General features: G+C 32.6%; 1 protein-coding gene across 3 annotated transcripts in view; it reads left to right on the plus strand.

The window, feature by feature from the left end:
- The window catches only part of LOC119085989 (probable G-protein coupled receptor Mth-like 1), a 38,911-nt gene extending 20,507 nt beyond the window's left edge, over positions 1 to 18,404 (plus strand). Inside the window, exons 3-8 of one of the 3 annotated variants that reach the window (XM_037196554.1) lie at positions 1,894 to 1,972; positions 8,800 to 8,984; positions 11,931 to 12,069; positions 13,265 to 13,368; positions 13,452 to 13,543; positions 13,976 to 18,404. In XM_037196554.1, coding sequence (XP_037052449.1) covers positions 1,894 to 1,972; positions 8,800 to 8,984; positions 11,931 to 12,069; positions 13,265 to 13,368; positions 13,452 to 13,543; positions 13,976 to 14,155 — 779 coding nt within the window. In that variant the 3' untranslated portion in view covers positions 14,156 to 18,404. The remainder of the gene's footprint in view (positions 1 to 1,893; positions 1,973 to 8,799; positions 8,985 to 11,930; positions 12,070 to 13,264; positions 13,369 to 13,451; positions 13,544 to 13,975) is intronic. The other 2 variants (XM_037196555.1, XM_037196556.1) reach the window with 2 other exon arrangements.
- Positions 18,405 to 18,769: the final 365 nt, after the last annotated feature.

Consider the following 18,769-nt stretch of genomic DNA (forward strand, 5'->3'; position numbering starts at 1 on the left):
CAGCATTCTGCGTGCTGTGATTGTATGTATGAATGATGTATTGATGGATTACGGCCAGTATTTATGTAATGGTCTCGGAATGAAGGTGCATAAATGGCAATGATATGTGGGAAGTTTTCGAATTGTATTTATATTTGGTTGTGCTAGTGATTGCACGGTTGGAAATTCTTGCGTTGCGTTTGGAATGTCTAATTGTATATCATAAAAGCCACCGATGTTTGAACATTTTTTTAAACAAATCGACTCGACTTGGTTTCTTTTTAATAAAATGAGGAAATTGTGTTTTAATTGCACTGAGCGATAATTATTGTCACCGGAAGACAGTTCATAATTGGTATTTTAGATATTAGTTATCTTAAAGAAATTGAAAAACATAAATTGTAATAGTTTTTTGATTTATTGATAATCAAACACCTTGACGTCCCTGAGGAACTCATCAATGTGTTCCCATTGTGTTTGTGTTTACTTTATAATTGTCGGGAATTGTGAACACGAACTTTGAAGTTTTTGAAACTAGACGGGCAGAACAGTATATTTAGTTACTTTAGCGAATGACGAGTTGTTTTAACTCCGTTTATAATTTAACTTGACTAGGACAAAAGATTTCACCTTTCTTATGTTTTTTTCGTTTTTTGTCAAATTGTCGGATGTGAAGAGTTTTATAATTTTTCAAATAGTTTTTACTTTCGACCTGTCTTTTCGAATACCATTGCCAATCTGAGGGATTCTTTTGAAAAACAGCCTGCCCAAATGAGACGCATTTTCTAGTGGATTTTTTGATATGTGCCTAGATAGGTATTGCTCCCTAGAAGCCAAAACCACCTTCAAAAAAATTCGTCCAAATTACTCGTAGGCCACGAAACGTACAAGGTCGTGTGGGGTGTCATTAGAAAGGTAATTACATGTACTTTCGGGACAGATTGGGTTTTGCTGGGTTTAAAATTCATCCACACTGAGTTATGAGCAGTTGAAAGTATGGGTAAAAAATGGATAATTTAGGCGAACTTCTACTGGTCTTAGCTTTCCAATAATACCAAACATGCATGGGTAGTGTTTCGATGAATGTGGTTTTGGAATGAAAATTTGATGCTCAGTATCGCTATTCAAAGAATTTCATGCATGTGGAATTTTTGATGAAAAAATATTTTTTGCAGCAATGTTAGCTGCTAGTTCATTTTTCGAAGTTAGTGTATCTAAAACAATGCGCAAGCTTGGACGATTTTTTTTGAAAGTGAATTTTGGCTTCTAGAGACCAATACCTATCTAGGCACATATCAAAAAGTCCACTAGAAAATGTGTCCGACTTCGGCAGGCTGTTTTTCAAAAGAATCCCTCTGCAATTTAATGAGAACCCCGCACTGAAATAGGCAATTTGCAACAAAAATAATCTACTACTTCACATGTTTGAAGTGTTGCCTATTGTTGGATAGAAAATCTTTTACTTCATTTGTTAAACCATTTTACTATATATAACCACATTTACTGTAGCATATTGCTTCATTTAGTCGTTATAGACAGATGATTAGCCGTTTCTGAATGGTTTGACAGTGTAGTACAACGATAGCACAAAAAGTTGAAATAATCGTTAAATTGGTAGATTTGTTTCAATAATGTAGAGATGGTTTTATGGACGTCTACAGATCCAAGTTGATGTGGTGATTCCACAAGCATCTCCCACATCCATACATATATTTATGAACATCCCCATAGAGGTAAGCTGTGTAGATCTGTAGTCTAAACAGCAATAAATTCTGTAAGATTATCAACTCTCAGTGAAAAAAAAATACCACAGCGGTAACAATGGTTACACATTAAAATGCAAATTCAAGTCTAATGCATCTTCTTTTTTTGTGCGAAAATTATCTCTAATTATATTCTGTTTTCTACTTTCAGCTGTTGGCATTCATTTCTTCTTTTTGGCTGCCTTCTTCTGGTTGAACACAATGTGTTTCAACATTTGGTGGACATTCCGGTAAGTATGCAAAAATAAAAATTCCTCTTTTTTTCATAATTGTATAACACACAGTCACCGTCACCTGGCATAAATACTGTCTCTCATTAATATGCATTACGGACTCTCTTTTTGTTGTTGTTTCAACATCACTATCTTTCTGCACAAAACTGGTATGGTAGGACAATTATTAAAAGTGGCATGAAAATGAAATCAAACAACAAATTGCATTCATAAATTAATAATTGTGAACAGTTTGTTCGAATTCATATCCGCAGAAGCGTTACAAATCTTTTAATTTAAGATTGATCATACTCAGTACCGCAAAAATCTTGTTTTATTGTTTTAGTGACTGTAGCGACTGTAGCCAGATGTTCTAACATTCCATTTATACTTAAAATATTTAAGTTGGCATCGAAAAGATGTGATACATCTGCATCTATTAGCTACGTTGTGTGTGAACTATTCGCAACACTAAATTCGGTTTCTCGGTAGAAATGCATAAAGGGATCACTAAATATACGTGTGGTGTGGTATATATTCATAATGCTCTTACGTCTTACCTTAATCTTTTCGTTAAAGTCGATGTAAGGTTATTCTTTACACCGAATTGGTGTTAACTGTTCAAACAGGCGTTGAACAAAATTTCGAAAAATGGAATCGGTCATGGGCAAATTGTTTATGTCGAATACAATGTCGCCTCAAAGCAATTATATTGCTGGTAACATATACTTAAATTTTCGTATACATTATTCGTATGCACTTTGTCACCGTCATTTCATTTCGGTTGTGTATTTAGGCACACACTCGTGCCGACATTTTTTTCATTTTCGTTCATTAAAGCAAAAGTTATTGCGTGAAATACAAAGATGAAAGACAGGAAATGACATTGAACTCCAATTTACCGAACACATTATTAGTGTCAACAAAATAAATTTTCGGTATAGATCCACCATCAAAGCGTCTAATTATATAAAATTATTTTCAATCGAATTCTAGTCCGCTAAAATATGTGACACATATTTTAAAACACAGAAATTGTTCGCATTGTTGTTCAGTTAATTTTTTAACCTACAATACACCATAGTCTTTTCGAAGAAAAAAAAAACTTCAAATAAATTCAATGTCAATTACTCTTTAGGAATTTCATGAAGGAAAAAAACAAAACTTGACAATGTCTTATAAAGAGTGCTATTTATTTTGTTACAAGACAGAAAAATACCATGCCATTGCTGTATAAAAGCTGTTAACATATCCATCGTCCACAAAATACCGAATGTGTAATAATGTGTGCACATAACATGAGTATATGTTCTACTCTATGATTATAAAAATAACCGAGTCATTTACGTGTGTGCCTATAAAAGATACGACCTTGATATCAAGTAATACCAAAATAATAATTTTTCTACACAAATATAAGAAATAAAATTAAAACATTTCGAGTCTGCAACATTAAGATTTCTATAATGTGATTGCCCACGTTGTGGCATTACATATATATTTATATAGAACGAGATTATGTATAATTCTCGTTCAGTTTATATTATGCCACGATGCTACGTGTATATTTTTACACGGGAACAGAGATAAAAGAAGTAGAAGGGAAAAAAAGAGTTGGTATAAAGCAAAAGAAAAGTAAGAAAAAAAAGCAATCTTACTGCCGTGTAAATAATATGAATAACAAATTCTTCTAGTTTTCGCTACTCTTGTACAACTGAACAAGTTTCCTTAACTGAAATGTTAATTACTGTATACAACACAGTATTGTCTCGTAAGGTTGATGCGTGGCAATTAAATGTTTAGATTTTTTTTATAATGATTGAACTTGAAATGATGTAATATTAAATGGGGGAAATTAGTTCCAGTTCATTAACATCAAATGGATGCATTGGATCTAACATTCTTCAAAGAACGTTTTTATGATTAGTTTTTCTTGTTGTAAATTTAGTTACTAAGACCGATATACGGGACGCTTTTAATCAGAGCACCACAAAGCATAACAATGGATTCAAAAGACAATAATGAGTTCAAAATGAAGACATATCAATCGCATTTCTTTCACCATAATTATTGAAGGTTTACGTGACCGCTCGCCAGATTTTTCAGAGTAAACACGATTACGGGAACTCGTACACTTCATTTAACTTTGGTTGTTCCTAAAGTTGTTGATAAACAATTTTCTTTTCCATTCGAGTTTTCGAGATAGATAGAATTGAAGATGGATGAAAGAAAACTCGGTAAAAATGTACGGCAGAGACGTTAGGTTTTTCGACTCTGAGATTTATTCATATTGAAGTCTGTAGTTCTTTGAACTTAGTCCTAGTCTTGGCAGCATAAAAGCGTTTTAGCGTTTTAGATCGATTTTAACAACAGCTAATGCAACTAGTGAACATACCTATCAGAGACGACAAGTACAGTTATCGAATCTATTACTTGATTCGATCTACATATGTTAATCAAATCGTAATAAAATCTTTTACTTTGTTTGTTTAAACATTCATTTCGCTATATAATTAACACGACGAAAGACAGAGCTCAATATTAATTTTGTCAGCATTGTAGACAGCAAACAGATAGATAGATTGATTAAAGTTTTGTGAGGCTTTTCCATTAAAAACGGGTGCCCAGATAATTTTTCCCTACTCCCTTACTACTTCAATTTTTCCCTACTCCTAGTAACTTGAACTACTATTTACTTCAAATTTCCCTGTTCTCGGTAAGAAGTTATTAAGACATGTGCCATCTAATGTTGGTAGATCCTCATCTTGGAGTTCATAATACCCGAAGGTGCGGTATTCGGAGTAAATCGGACAATCCCTAAGAACTCAAAAGAGGGTTTAAGAGAGCACAGAGCCACAGCAAAATATAGAAAGAAGACAAAAGTAGATTTCTAAAGTAGCTACCAGGAGCTGAGATTATAGAAAACTAAAAAGCCAGCATCCATTCGGATTATGAGTGTCTGATGGATAATAAAAAAAAACGAAATGTTCATTTTTTCCGTCGCTGTCTCGATCACTCATAAATGCAATCAATGAACAATAAACCGTGGTGTGCATTCCATCAAGGCGGAGCTGTTATTGAATCGCAATAGAATTGTTTAGACGCCTTCTGACTGTAATTATAAACTGGCTTTGCGTATTTGCGGGTGATCATAAATCAATGTTTAATAATCAAGCAATATGTGAACGTTACAGTTGTTGCGGTAATTACCGGCAAAATGTTTAATCGAATAAAATTTAATTAGAAATTTTGCTCCAATCTCCAGCATTCAATCCTTCAGTCTGGCCATGAACAACGTCTTAATTTATTGTATACTTCATCAGGAAAAAATAATTACAAAACACAACACACTCTTTAGCTAAATCAGAAGTGAATATAACCATCAACAGTAATTAACTTCGCGCTATAAATTGTTTACAATTTGCAGATATTGCAAGTGTTAAGTTCAATTAATGTAAACATAAACAATGAGTTCAAACTTTTTGAGGCCGGATGACTGGCAAACGAATTTTCCAAAAATGTAATTCCGGAAAGCATAACATACACACAATATTAAGTGTGGTGCAACCATCATGCATCGATACATAATTATACATACGCATTCATCCAGCTACGACCAATTCTTTGTCAATGAATAAAATCGAAAATAATTTTTGTATTTTAAATAATATTATCATTTAATCTTTAACGGCATGCGATGTGATATAATACCGTAGTTTTGAAACCAGCTGACTCAACTTTCTTATGTAAATGACCATGTCAGACAAGTACTTACTTTCTCCATGCGTTGATCAACTGTGAACTACGTAAATATAATTCTTGGAATTTCACGGAAAAAAACCATTCATTTGGCATTGAAGACTGTTTAAATGAATTTCGTTTTTTTTCTGTATTCGTTGCATGTATATTTCTGAAGTTCGCCAGACACATCGATTGTATTCAAACAAATGATTTGCTGTTTTATTAAGATGAAAATTTAATTTCATTAATAAAATAGTTAAAACAAAAATTCAAATTGATGCCTTCTGAAGTGGATTGCAGAAATGACGAACGCACACATATGGATAACATGCCGCAATATGTTCTGTTTTTCCATGCACTTATTCAAATTGGCTTGGATATAATTTGCTTACGCCGATGTTAATTTTGATTGATGGCTTGTAATAAGCAGTTAGCTGTTTCTTAAATGGTTTTATGCCAAGAGTTGAATCGTACTTAAAAAGAGATACACTCTGGCGAATCAGCTATAATTGCATTTTAATTTCCATTTCAATTGAATTCATAGAATCATCGATCGCTACCAATGGTGACTGGGAATTGACGCCCGTCACGATGTGGAAATAACAATTTCAAGCACCACACATTTTTCAAGTGTTATAATTAAAAGAGAAAAAAATCGAGCGCCTGGAAACTGTAAGAGTTAACATTTTCGAACGTACTTGGAGATGTTTTATTGCCAAATTCCTGACTCATCGAAATAAATATTTATGCCGAATGCAATTTCTTCCGTTCTGTGTGCAAAAACGAAAAGTCGTTACCGAGGTCAATACTTGCATGAATTATACAGAAGGGAATGTCTCCATTAAAGAAGAATTTTTAGTCTGATTGTTACAAGTATTTTATAAGTTTAATAATTAAACCATAGAAGTTTATAACATTTCACTGGCAGAAGCTACATTCCTAAACTAGTACTATAAACGTTTAACGTGAATTCAAAACTTAGGAATTCCTCCAACCTATAATGTCATTATTAAAACATACAATTTTGAGTATAATATGTTTTGATGTAACGCATTCTTGAGCAAATAATAACTTGATTTCTCCAGCAAATATTGACTTCATGTGTCAGACATATTTTCAATTTATTTTTTCCAACAGACATGCATTCCTATTCAGAAAGAAAAAAAAATTAAACTTTTTACGCTCAAACGTATAAATCAAACATCAAAATACCTACACCATTCATTCATTTCTCAAATATTTACTTTCTTTCAAAAACTATCCTCTTATTTATTAGTTTATCTTTTTTATCCAAACATCAGATAATTTTTTTTTCTGTCTTTCGTTCGTTCGTCTATCTGTTATTTAATTTTGATTTCCGTGTTATATGGTCATCAAACTCACCAAAAACAAGCTCTATCGCCGGCGTGTGTACGATGATATCGTACGATAGCCCTATCTGTAAAAATACACACAAATCCGACAAAAATCAAATCTTTAACTGGTAATACAAAAATCAATCACAATATTTTTGGTGGGTTTCTTTTACAGATAACTTTTATTAGAAAATATTGATTACAAATGTCTATAAATGTAATGCACTGAGCACTGAGCATACACCATGCGATACGAATATTTTATACATGCGGTGCATGAATGAAAAAGTATAACAAAAAGTGCATTAGAATTATCGTATCAGCCGTTTTCTGTGGATATTAATTCGTATGAGGGCCATGTGTCTATGCAATAATAAGTGTATGGTTTCGGGGTACAAAAAAAATCGTTTTATTCCATTTTAATCAAATGTGTGTGTATGTGATGGCTCAAGACCATTCTTAACAGATAATCGTAATGTGCCTTCAATATCTTTATGGAACCCGACGTAATTGAATTAATATCTGTTCCGAAGCCAATGAATTAAAATTAAAATACAAAAAATAAACCGTACGTTAAACCATCATATACATCGTCGTCGTCGTCATGGTGCAATGGTGCTATTATTACATTTAGGAAATTTGTTTTTTTTTATGGATCATCTCCATGTAAAGGAAAAATGTATGAATTTTCTTCACATATATTCTTCGCATAACCACACATCTCGCCTATAAAAAGCGATATAAATATTTTGTTCGTGTGGTGTTGTTGTTTCTTGCTTGCTTTTTTTACAATTATTTTTCTAGAAGCAATAAGAATTTATTCACATATTTATTTCTCTGTACTCAATTTCCATCTGAAAATGATTCTTCACTGCACCATTCATTATATTTTCTATACTTTTATTGTTATAAACTTCACCATTACCTATAGTCTGCCGGTTTGAGCCGCACACATGAAATCGTATACAGTTTTAACTCCGTCGAGTGTATATAAAATAAAAATGGTAAAAAAAACCAAAAGTGTAAACAATAAACTCTTTTTCCTATATAATAAAAAAACATAACAAATAAACATTGCACTGCTGTATGTCTTATAAAAAGTCATATTGTGAGTATATAAATATACATATCGACGCAAGATATATATGCATGCACATTTAATTTTCATACTTTGGCCTTATAGTGTAACAGAAAACCTTTTCAAAGCCGACATATTTGGCATATGGCACAAAATATATGTAAGCTGGAAAAAAAACTCCGTAAAATTTCACTTCTTATGTTATATCTGCGCTGTAATATATTCTTTTTGAGTCAAAGTTTAACATGAACATGTAGTACATACCAAGATTTTCGCACACATAAAATAAGAAATCGGAAAGAAAAATAGAAGGAAAAAACCCCGAACATTCGATAAAAAGTTATTCTGGAAATAAAAGTGCATGTTTTTCTGGCAAACCGAAACGTATACACGTTTCATTTTGGTTTATTCTTCATGCTTCACTACCGAAAACTAGTCTGTTCTGCTGACACAAGCGGCGGAATAAAAACTAGTTTCTGCACATTTACCACGTAATATCAAATACACGGATGAAATAGTTTCTTGTCGGATCATGATTACAGTATTTGTGTCTGGTCTACACGACAAAAACCATCCTTCCATCTACGTACATAACTCGAATTGTCATTCATTACAACCAAAACCGTGTAATATTCTTAACTTAATCGTTGCTGTTTTCCAAAAACTTTCAGAGATTTCCGTCCAACATCTTTGGAAAAAGGTCAGGAATTGGTCAGACTTCGTATCTACCAGGTCTACGCTTGGGGTGTGCCATTCATCATTTGCCTCGTAGCAATAGTTTTGGATAATCTGCCAAAATCACCGGAAGACACATTTTTGCGTCCACGTTTTGGCGAGAAGAAGTGCTTCTTTTATGGTATGTATAGCTGTTTGCCGGCTTAACATTTTGTAGTTTACTTGTGGAACGATTGAGAGAATGAGTTTTGTTTGTTTTTATTTCTTTGATTAAGAGAAAGTGCTGTTCAGACCATTGTTGCGCATTAGTTTTTCCGATGAACAACAATACACTGTACACAGGTACACAGGGCCGTAGCTAGAAGATATTGACCTCTGGCTACCAACTCCTTTCTACAATGCTGTGTTTATGTCTAAAAAGACAATTTCTGAATTAAAAAGTTAAGAAAGTTATCAATGAAAAAGAACGTCTCAACTGTTATAAAGTTTATGAACTGTTAGAAAAATACCAAATTTGAATTTTTTCGAACAGTTTATAAGAGTTGAGTTGTATATCATTGATATTCCAATTTTGCCTTTGTTCATCGATACCTTTCTTAACTTCCAAGAGTCCCATCCCAACTTTTTAATTCAGTAATTGTCTTTTTAAGCATGAATACATCACTGTACAAATCAGTGCGTACCCAGTGGGCAATGTCTTCCAGTTACGGCCCTGACTGTACAAAATACTTTAATAGCTCCTTTCAGCTAACAGTGACGAAATCCATTTATCTATACAAAATGAATTGAAGCACAATGAGTGCCAGCTGAATTACTCTGATTGTATTAAATGCCATAAAGTGTGTAACCGAAAGATTGACCTTCGTATTGTATGAAATGACATCAAGAATTTTGTCACATTATGTTATTTCATACGACCTCAACCTTCCATTCAAATTGTTAAAAAAATATTTTAAAAACAATCCCGTCAATCAGAATCTGACATTCATTCTATCTTAGATTCTGTGTTTTTCCATGATTTTCCACCATTCTCCATTATAGTAATTACGCATTTCATACTAAAAATATTTAAATTGTGGAGGCATTGAAGCATTGTATTTATTCAAATTTAATAAGCGTTTTAATGTCAGCCGATCTCACGGTGTACATGATAAAATTTCTTGAAGTAATTGCGGTGTAGAAAATGCTGTAGTTTACTGATATTTGAATTTGAAATTATTGGAAAAAAATTCAATGAAAATTTGCATCTATAATCGATTTTGGAGGCCATGCCATCGACACATGTATAACTGGACGTGTCAGATGACATAATAGATAATTATAATTACCTGTATATGGTATCGCTAAAAGGCAATGATTCTAAAAGCACGATATGCGACTGGAAGCTATTTATCAAATGCAGTTTCAATTCAACAACATTGATAGTGGTGCAGTTCACGCTTTATGCTCGTCATATTTTGTTTGTCTATTTTGAACGAACAAGAAACGAGAAGCACTCATCATATGATTTACTTATGGAACACAAAAGCTCGAAAATGAAAACCCATTCTGGAATAGGAAAAAAGTTAATGGAAAATTCAAAGCTACTCGTTCTGTTGATGTAAAAAGTACAGAGCAGTCCCCAGTTAGATTTCGTAGATCTCGCCGGCAGTAATGGGTCAAACCAACCCAATATGCAATGTGTAGTCAGTCAGTCAATATTGGTGGATAAATAAAGGTTTTTTTTCATTGGAATTAGGCCAAGTTAAATATTACCTTAAGTTGTACCATCAAACTTTCAATTATTATAGATTTCAATGCAAACATTTTATAGGATTAGTTTGTTGCGAACGTCGGCAATATATTCCACAAGTCTTTTATTATGAAAGCGAATCGACTGAGAATTTATATTTTTGTTTTCAATATAGAGAATAAGAGAATAAAAATATTATGTTCAAATCCACCCCGTAATACCATGTCACTGTGGTCCCATTCTTTTTATATATTTCATTTTAAAGTATATAAAACATATCTGATAACTTTGCCAATTTCTGCAACTGATGCTAAATTTGACGACAGTTTTAAACTCCGCACAAAAAAGCTTGTTCAGCATATGGTGTTTTGGTCATTAACACACTCGTCGGATGATAAAACTTCGCTCAGGAAACTTATCATCACGTCACATTAATGACCATATATCGACAAAGTGTTGTAAATAATTGTCAATGTTTCTTTTCATTCAGTGATTGTCTCGATGACTGCCTGTACAAAATGTCTTATGAATGTAACAGCGTACGTTAATACAAAACAAAAGATGTATTTGTCTAGTTGAGTGTTATTTTATCTTATGTTTTCTATGTATCGTATACGATGTAACATTCACTCCAAGTAGAAATGGGAGGCTTTTCAGAAGGAAAACAAAACGTCGGATGAAATTCTATTAATATTTTCTAATGACCATAGTCACACGTAGATACAAAATGGATAATAGACGAAGCAGACACATTAAAACGTTTTTTTTTTAAAGAGCACTTATAGCCTTACAGTCTGTGTAATCGCAAGAGTAAAGTTTTTTTGAGTGAAAAAGAATCCTTTAAAGTGGTTTTCCTTTTAAAATATGTAGCTGAACAACACGAAACTTCATCGTGTTAGGCCACTTGAAGTTGTTCGTCGTCAAAACGATTTTTTTTAAGTAAAAATGAAAATGTTACTGCAACAACTATACCTACTCTGTATCAGGGCTTATTTTTAGAGAGTCTTAATTCTGATAACTTTCGAATGAATTTTGATTTTTTTTTTCAGGATTTTTTCCGATTTTTCTGATCTTTCAAAAACTTTAAAAAGAAAATCTGAAATTTTGTCGGATTTTATTTTTTTCATAATTTTTCGGAGTTTTCAGAATTAAAGTCTTTAAAACAAGCCCTGCTCTGTATCATGTGGATTTTTGTTTCGACGTCTATAACATTTCTTATCAGATTGTCTTACAATTCCCAAAGTAAATTGATCTCTTTTTCGACTAAATGAATGAGTGATTGAATGAATGGAATGAATGTGAATACAATTACGTACCCATTAAAATTTCAAAAATGTTTTTTTTGCCTTCCGATTTATTTAACAATAAACAAAACAAAAAAACACTAAATTACAGGTGACATAGAAATGCTAACCTATTTCTACGGCCCTATTGGAGTTCTCTTATGTGTGAATTTCCTATTGTTTGCATCGACTGCTCGACAATTAACATGTGGCCTCTGGAAACGAGACGACGTCAAATCAACAACCGAACGGTAATATTTTTTTTACAGAAACAAAAAATTATTAAATGGCTCATTCATCTCAAAATAATAATAAAAAAAAGTTACTCCATTTACATTGTATTGTTCCGTACAAAGTGTTTCGAAAGAATGAAACAAAAAAGAAACAACCGACAAATCTGCTAAACAATATTTCTAATGAATGAATTGAATGGTAATATAGAGGTGTGCTTTCTGGTAATCGTATAACATAATAAGCGTGCGTATCGATTGAATTTTTGGTTTGTTCGAAAGAATTCGATTCATGTTCGTCAAATTCGTGCAAAATTTTGAAATTATTGACACACATTTGAAATAAGCTGTGCAAATGCCTAACATTGTACGATGTAGACATTTTCGTTTCACTTCCCTATTTCGTTATGAAGACTAACATAAACTGTGTGCTACGGTTGAGGCAATGCCTCATTGAGGGCATGTGTTAAAGTTTGTCTGATTTTTTATGCTCTGTGGAGTCTCTCAATAAATGTTAATGCTAATTATCGAACAAAGCACACGAGTGCACGGTTTCAACGGTTTTTGTTGTTCGTAACTGTCTTAAATTGGAAGAATTTTTAAGTTTATCATGTTGAGTCCCAGAAGACTCTCATTCGACATTCATTTAACCGAATTCTTTCCTTCAAATAAAACAATTTTATTGAAAGACGAATGTTTGTCCCGCTCGGATATCTCATTCGAGCAATAGTTGACTGATTCTACCACGTGCAATACCGAATATTATATCCTGTTGATGAATTGCGAGCAACAAAAACAAAACAAGCAACAAAACATCATCCTGAATTTCTGTACCGAACCACTGTTTTTGTTTGTTCAGCTCATTTACAGTCGTTGGATCTGAGTAATTAGTGGTATTACATTCATAAATTTCGCATTACACTGCTCTCGCTCTGTGATGAAACCGCAATTCTCTACATTGATATTGACGTGATGATGATGATGATGATCTCTCTCTGCGTTTAAATTAATATTATTCGAATTCATTCACGCGGCTAAACTTACTTAATATTCACTAAATCATTGCTGCATTTATTTGTTGTTATACACTGTTTATCGCATCATTAAATTGCATAAATCAACGACACATCCACACACTCACACACTATAACCAACTTTTTGTTATTATATTCCAGTTGTTTCGAATTAACCGAAAAATATAATTAATTATTTATAGTAGTTTCAAATCGCTAATTTCCAGAGCCGCATTGGGACGCGTATGCTTGAAACTGATTGTGGTGATGGGCATCACCTGGGTGGCTGATGTTCTGTCGTGGGCAGGTAAGGAAACATAATATAATTACACAATTTCTGTGTTTAACTTCATTATTAACGTTATGTCTCGTTCCATATGTTTTTTCCAGTTGGTGGACCGGATTATTTCTGGTATGTAACCGATTTAATAAATGCACTGCAGGGCGTTCCCATATTCATCGTTGTCGGATGTCAACCTCAGGTATATATCGATTTTATTTCATATTTTCCGTGTTGTACATTTTGGAAATTCAATTTTAAAGATACAAAATTTGATGATAAATCGCTAAGACGGTTGCATAGTAATGCCCATGTATCTCTGTATATATACTCCTGTAACTCGTTGGGAAAATTTTCTAATTTAAGTTATTAACGACTGTCTGGTTTTTGGTTGCTTTTTTATGGCATCTGAAATATGGTTTTGAATTAAAAACGATTTGTAGAAGATTTCATCTATTTTAATTCGTTGGCGTGTGCGTTCGGTTAATGAACAAATTGATGTAGAAAAAAAACAACATTTTTATGGAAAAACACTCCATGCCGTTTAACGATTTTATCTTCTTACAACAATTTTATACGTCTGACAAAAAAAATTATATTTTCCATTTTAAACCAAACAAAAATTATTACCCAGGTATGGACAGCCGTCAAACGACTATGGAGCTCAAGAACTGGACGCGGTGTTATGGACACAACCAATAATGTCGGTCATTCCAGTTCATCGCATGGCTTACCATCAATCGGTGAATCGGTAACCAACAACACATTTTCCAATACGACAAGTTCGAAAATTCCCATGGAAACGATCTGCTAAAAGAACCAGTGTTGGAGTGTTGTTTTTTTAATGTCGACGATGCCACATTTTGAACATATCCACTCATCTCTTCTAACCCCCCAATGACTTATGTTAATTTATTAAAAATGAATGTTGAGGTCCTTATAAAACAACAATTTTATTTTTAAAATTTAGGAACAAAATTCGAAGTCTAATCTACGAACAAGACAGAGAGAGAGAGAGAGGTTTATGATCGTGTGTTTCACATTTTATTTTTACATGTCTTTTGACCAAATACAAGACTAAATTTGCAAGCATTCAAGAGACACAGGGTCTTGTTGTTGTTGTACGTTAATCACTTAAAACATTATTATTCGGTGGTATAACATGGTGTGATATATGTGCAAATAGTTATAACACGAGATTCGAATTGTGAAACGGACAATATATTTTCCCCCGTTTAATTTGCTGGTTCGGTGGCAAAGTGTTTTTATGTTTTTTTTTGTGATTGTAAATTATTATAATAATTCTCGATGTACTGATACACTGAAGAGAAATCGAAATGGATGGGAGTTTGTTTTCATTTTATGTTTTACGATTAAACCAAATAATAAAATTTATGATTCTTAAGATTGTGGATAGTAAACTGATAGCATTAGCGTAATTTATTTCCTTTCGATTAAATTTTTCGTTGTTTTCTTTTGCAACTCTAACTTAAAAATAAAATTTATTTTCCGTTCCCTTACAAATCAAACAAAAATTTGTACAGTGAAACCATTAAAATCGTTCAAGGTTTTCGAGTTCGAATTACGCACCTTATTATAATACAACGTAGTCGATTTAATAGATGTGCCGGGGGATAACACACATTCTTTGTCGTCGCTCGAGATGATATTCGATACACTTACAGCAAGTACTCTCATAAATCCGTGCCGTTATTCATTCGGATCATAAATATTCTGTCAACTCAGATATACATGCAGTATGCAGTGTCAAGTGCATCATATTTCAAGCGCAGTTTCCATTTCACAGAAACTTTGAATTCATTTTCAAAATTGACACAGAATCATTTTCCTAAGCAAAAATGTGTTCAATCACTTGGTTGATTTGATATGTAACTTGGAAAACTGCCATTTCCTTTGCCTATGAAACGGCAATGGAATATGACGACGCAAAAAAAACGGTTGAACTGCGAGACAATATTTCTTTAAGTGTCTTGAAATGTCTTCGACTAAAATCAATTTAGCACTCGTCGTTGTTTTTAATGGGTCGATTAATTCTGTCAGCTTCATCAATTACCCGCAACGATAACTAGTTCTATCGGAACAATGACTCAATTTTTATTGCTTGTTTAACGTTATAATTCCTTTCTAACGTTTTCACAATATTGCTTTAAATGACCAAATATTCCAAATTCTTTCTTTTTTATTGATTTATGTTATCAACAGCGTGACACAGGTAGAACGGCTGTCTTTATTTTAGCTATAATGGTTACAATGTTACATAGAAGTGTTGTACACAGACTTTCAAAAGATTTATAAATTCGAAACAAACGCTAGAGAAATGTATCCGTTTTCCTAATCTGTTATTGTTCAACACACTCGGTTGTTTTTGTAGTAAATCGCACTGTGTCGACTAATAAGTGTTAAATAATTATGCTCTTGAAAGTACTCGAAAATACCTGTTACTTCTACCTCGTTAAATGTGTTTATTACTTTCGGCTAATATTTTTGTACCCAGTAATAAAGTTTGAAGAGCTCGAAAACATTGAAAATGTTAAATAGTTTCACGACGAATAAGAAAAAAGCGAACATAAAAATCTGAGAATGTGTAGAGGAGAAACGTAAACTGACCAAATTCATAAACAACTCAAATAACATTTTTTTTTTATCACATTCTAGCCTTTAATTGGTCAATAAACATGGGGTGTAATTAACGTATTTGTTGTCCGGCAGTTAAAGTGTTGATGTTGCCGTCAAATGTAGTAATTTAACCATTCCGCTTCTAAAAGTCATCTGCGTTTATGACAACAAAAGCAAACGATGGGCGATATGTTGTCTTATTGTATAGCAAACTGTATGTTAACCTTTTAACGCCGAACTTTTTCTTTTCGTTGAGAAAAAAGTTTTCTTTTACGGTCCGTACATGGAACCAAATAAATATTTTCGAATCCACAAGAGCGGAATAACTTTTATTGTCGGCTCAGTATGAGCGCTTAGCTATCGTATCGATGCACCGTGGTAGATCTTCAAAATTAGAATGACAATGCGAAAATAATTCTAGCGAGTTTTGAGACTCTGTTGGTGTAGTTGGAGTTGGTTGAGGAGTTATCATGCGCTGTGCAAACTGTGAAAACAATTCTGACGAATTTTGAGACAGTGTGGTTCAAGTTGGAGTTGGTTGAGGAGCCCAACAATAATTATAATTTGAGATTTCGGAAAATAACTCTGGATCGATGAGTAGTGGATAATTAGGAGTGGCAGGCCGGGTATCAGTGGTCAGCTTTTTGTTTTAGCTCTGAGAATATCTTCTGAGCATTTTCAATAAGTTTTTTAACAATCGGTTTAATTGACTTGAGAGAACCACAGGAAATCATTCTTTTGTTGTAACTCCTTTCTTTTGTAGAGCTTTCTGTGGCTCCCGTTGTATTAGCCTTTTTGCAAACGGTTATGTCTTTGACAAAAATAGTAGATAAACACTGGCTAGTTCGAAAAGAAAATTTATGTTAAAACATTCGAAGTAAAAGATTTTTCCATTAGATGTTGAAAGTACTTCGATCAAAAGAAGTAACAGACTCGATAATTTTGTTGGTAAATATGCTTTTACTGTCGGCGATAGGTTAAAATACTATATCATCACATAATAAAAATAGTTAAAATAACGGAAGTAAAAGATTCAATTACACTACATTGATACGCTTGTCATTTATAAGGGGTTGAATGGAAAAGCTTTTTTTTGCCCATAATCAAACGACTTGAAACGTCAACTTTCTTAAATTTATGTAGGCTAAAATGTGATAATCCGTCGCGGAACACAAGGGGTTGTAATCACATAATTTATGGAATCTTCGGGTGAGTGAACAATGAACCTCGTCTGACTATAATTATGCGATTACAACGCCTTGTCTTATAATAGGCTATTGTATACTCAAGTGTTTATCCATAATAATAATAAATAATAATAACGAAATGTAATTGCAATAGAAGTAAATAATAAAATATGTTTGTGAGCGAAGATATATATGAATTGCATAAGAACTACAGCTAACGAAATTTGCTGAGTATTTTAATTGTTGTTTTCAGTTCATTTGTTTTATACCAAAGTCGAAAAATACTAAAAAAAAACTAAGTCCAGGAATATTATAAGTGTTCACCGATCATTAATAGAATGAGAGATGTATAAATTTACGTAAAAAACTGTCGTGATTGCAAAAAAAATGTTTCGAGTTTTAATTTGCTTGGAATTTTGTTTTTCTTCGCCAAAAAAATGAGTGAGAACTATTTTTACTGGTCTGTATACTAGTACGGACAGAGTCGTTAAATTCGAACCAACTATAAAGTAAATGTTTAGTTTCAATATTTCTATCATCAATGGTTTCGAAAAAAGTTTGTATAATAAAAAAAAGTCAAATGTTCTCGCCTAATTCCGTCCGACATGCATTAATTTATATAATATTAATATTCTTGCTAAGTTTTTCTATATTTTTTTTTATTAAATAATAAAAGGCCAAACCATAATGTCTAACCGCTCGGAGAAAACAAACATTTATATAACTTGCCACTTGAAATAATATTTGTAGAAAATAGAACAGGTAAAATACTAATAAATCGCATAAAAAGAAACAAGAAAATAATTGTGTAGGTACTGATATAATCGACATATTTATAAGATCCTGCACAAATCATTTTTCTTTTTGTTGTTTTTTTTCCTTCTTCTCTACTCTCGGTATATAAAACAATGTAATGGAATCGAAATACCTTTTTGTGTTATATGGGGTTTCGTTTTTCTCGAAAGTGTTTTATTGTTACGGGAAAAGCCCGGACAAATTTATTGCGAAAGATTTTGTTGCAGGATTTAGGATGTAAGCAACAAAAACGTAATATTAACAAAAACATTGTTCAGTCGTATATAAAAAAGTGTAACAAAGTAATAATAATGGTAATTGTATAGTCTGCTTTAATATTTAAATAATAAACAATTTCTACCGCCTTTTGTATGTTTACAGTAAATCAGTATTAATTTTTAAGAAATTAGACTTACAAAATGAAAAGAATAAAAAAAAGGTTTCATGAAAATTGCATTTTGTTTTCTTTCCACGAAAATTGTGTCATAGACTTACCCAAGAAAGTATCTGATGCCAGCGAGACATCATATAAATTTATAAATTTTGTTGACAAAAGGTAATATTTCGGCAACATGAACATATATGGACAGTCTTGTCATACATAAAAAATAAATAAATTTCCGGACCGACAAAAATTGTAATATTTCATTTGGTTTGGTGAGATACAATCGATATGAAAAGTGTAATTGAAATTTTCCAATTCTGACTAAATAAAGTTCATGTTCGCAATGATTTGAGTTTGATGAAAATGTGAAAAAGTCCACTTTTCGTGGGACACATTTCGACACATGAAAATTTTGTTTGCCGGC

Source organism: Bradysia coprophila, chromosome IV (genome assembly GCF_014529535.1).
Source record: "Bradysia coprophila strain Holo2 chromosome IV, BU_Bcop_v1, whole genome shotgun sequence".
In the NCBI taxonomy this organism is placed as follows: domain Eukaryota; kingdom Metazoa; phylum Arthropoda; class Insecta; order Diptera; family Sciaridae; genus Bradysia; species Bradysia coprophila.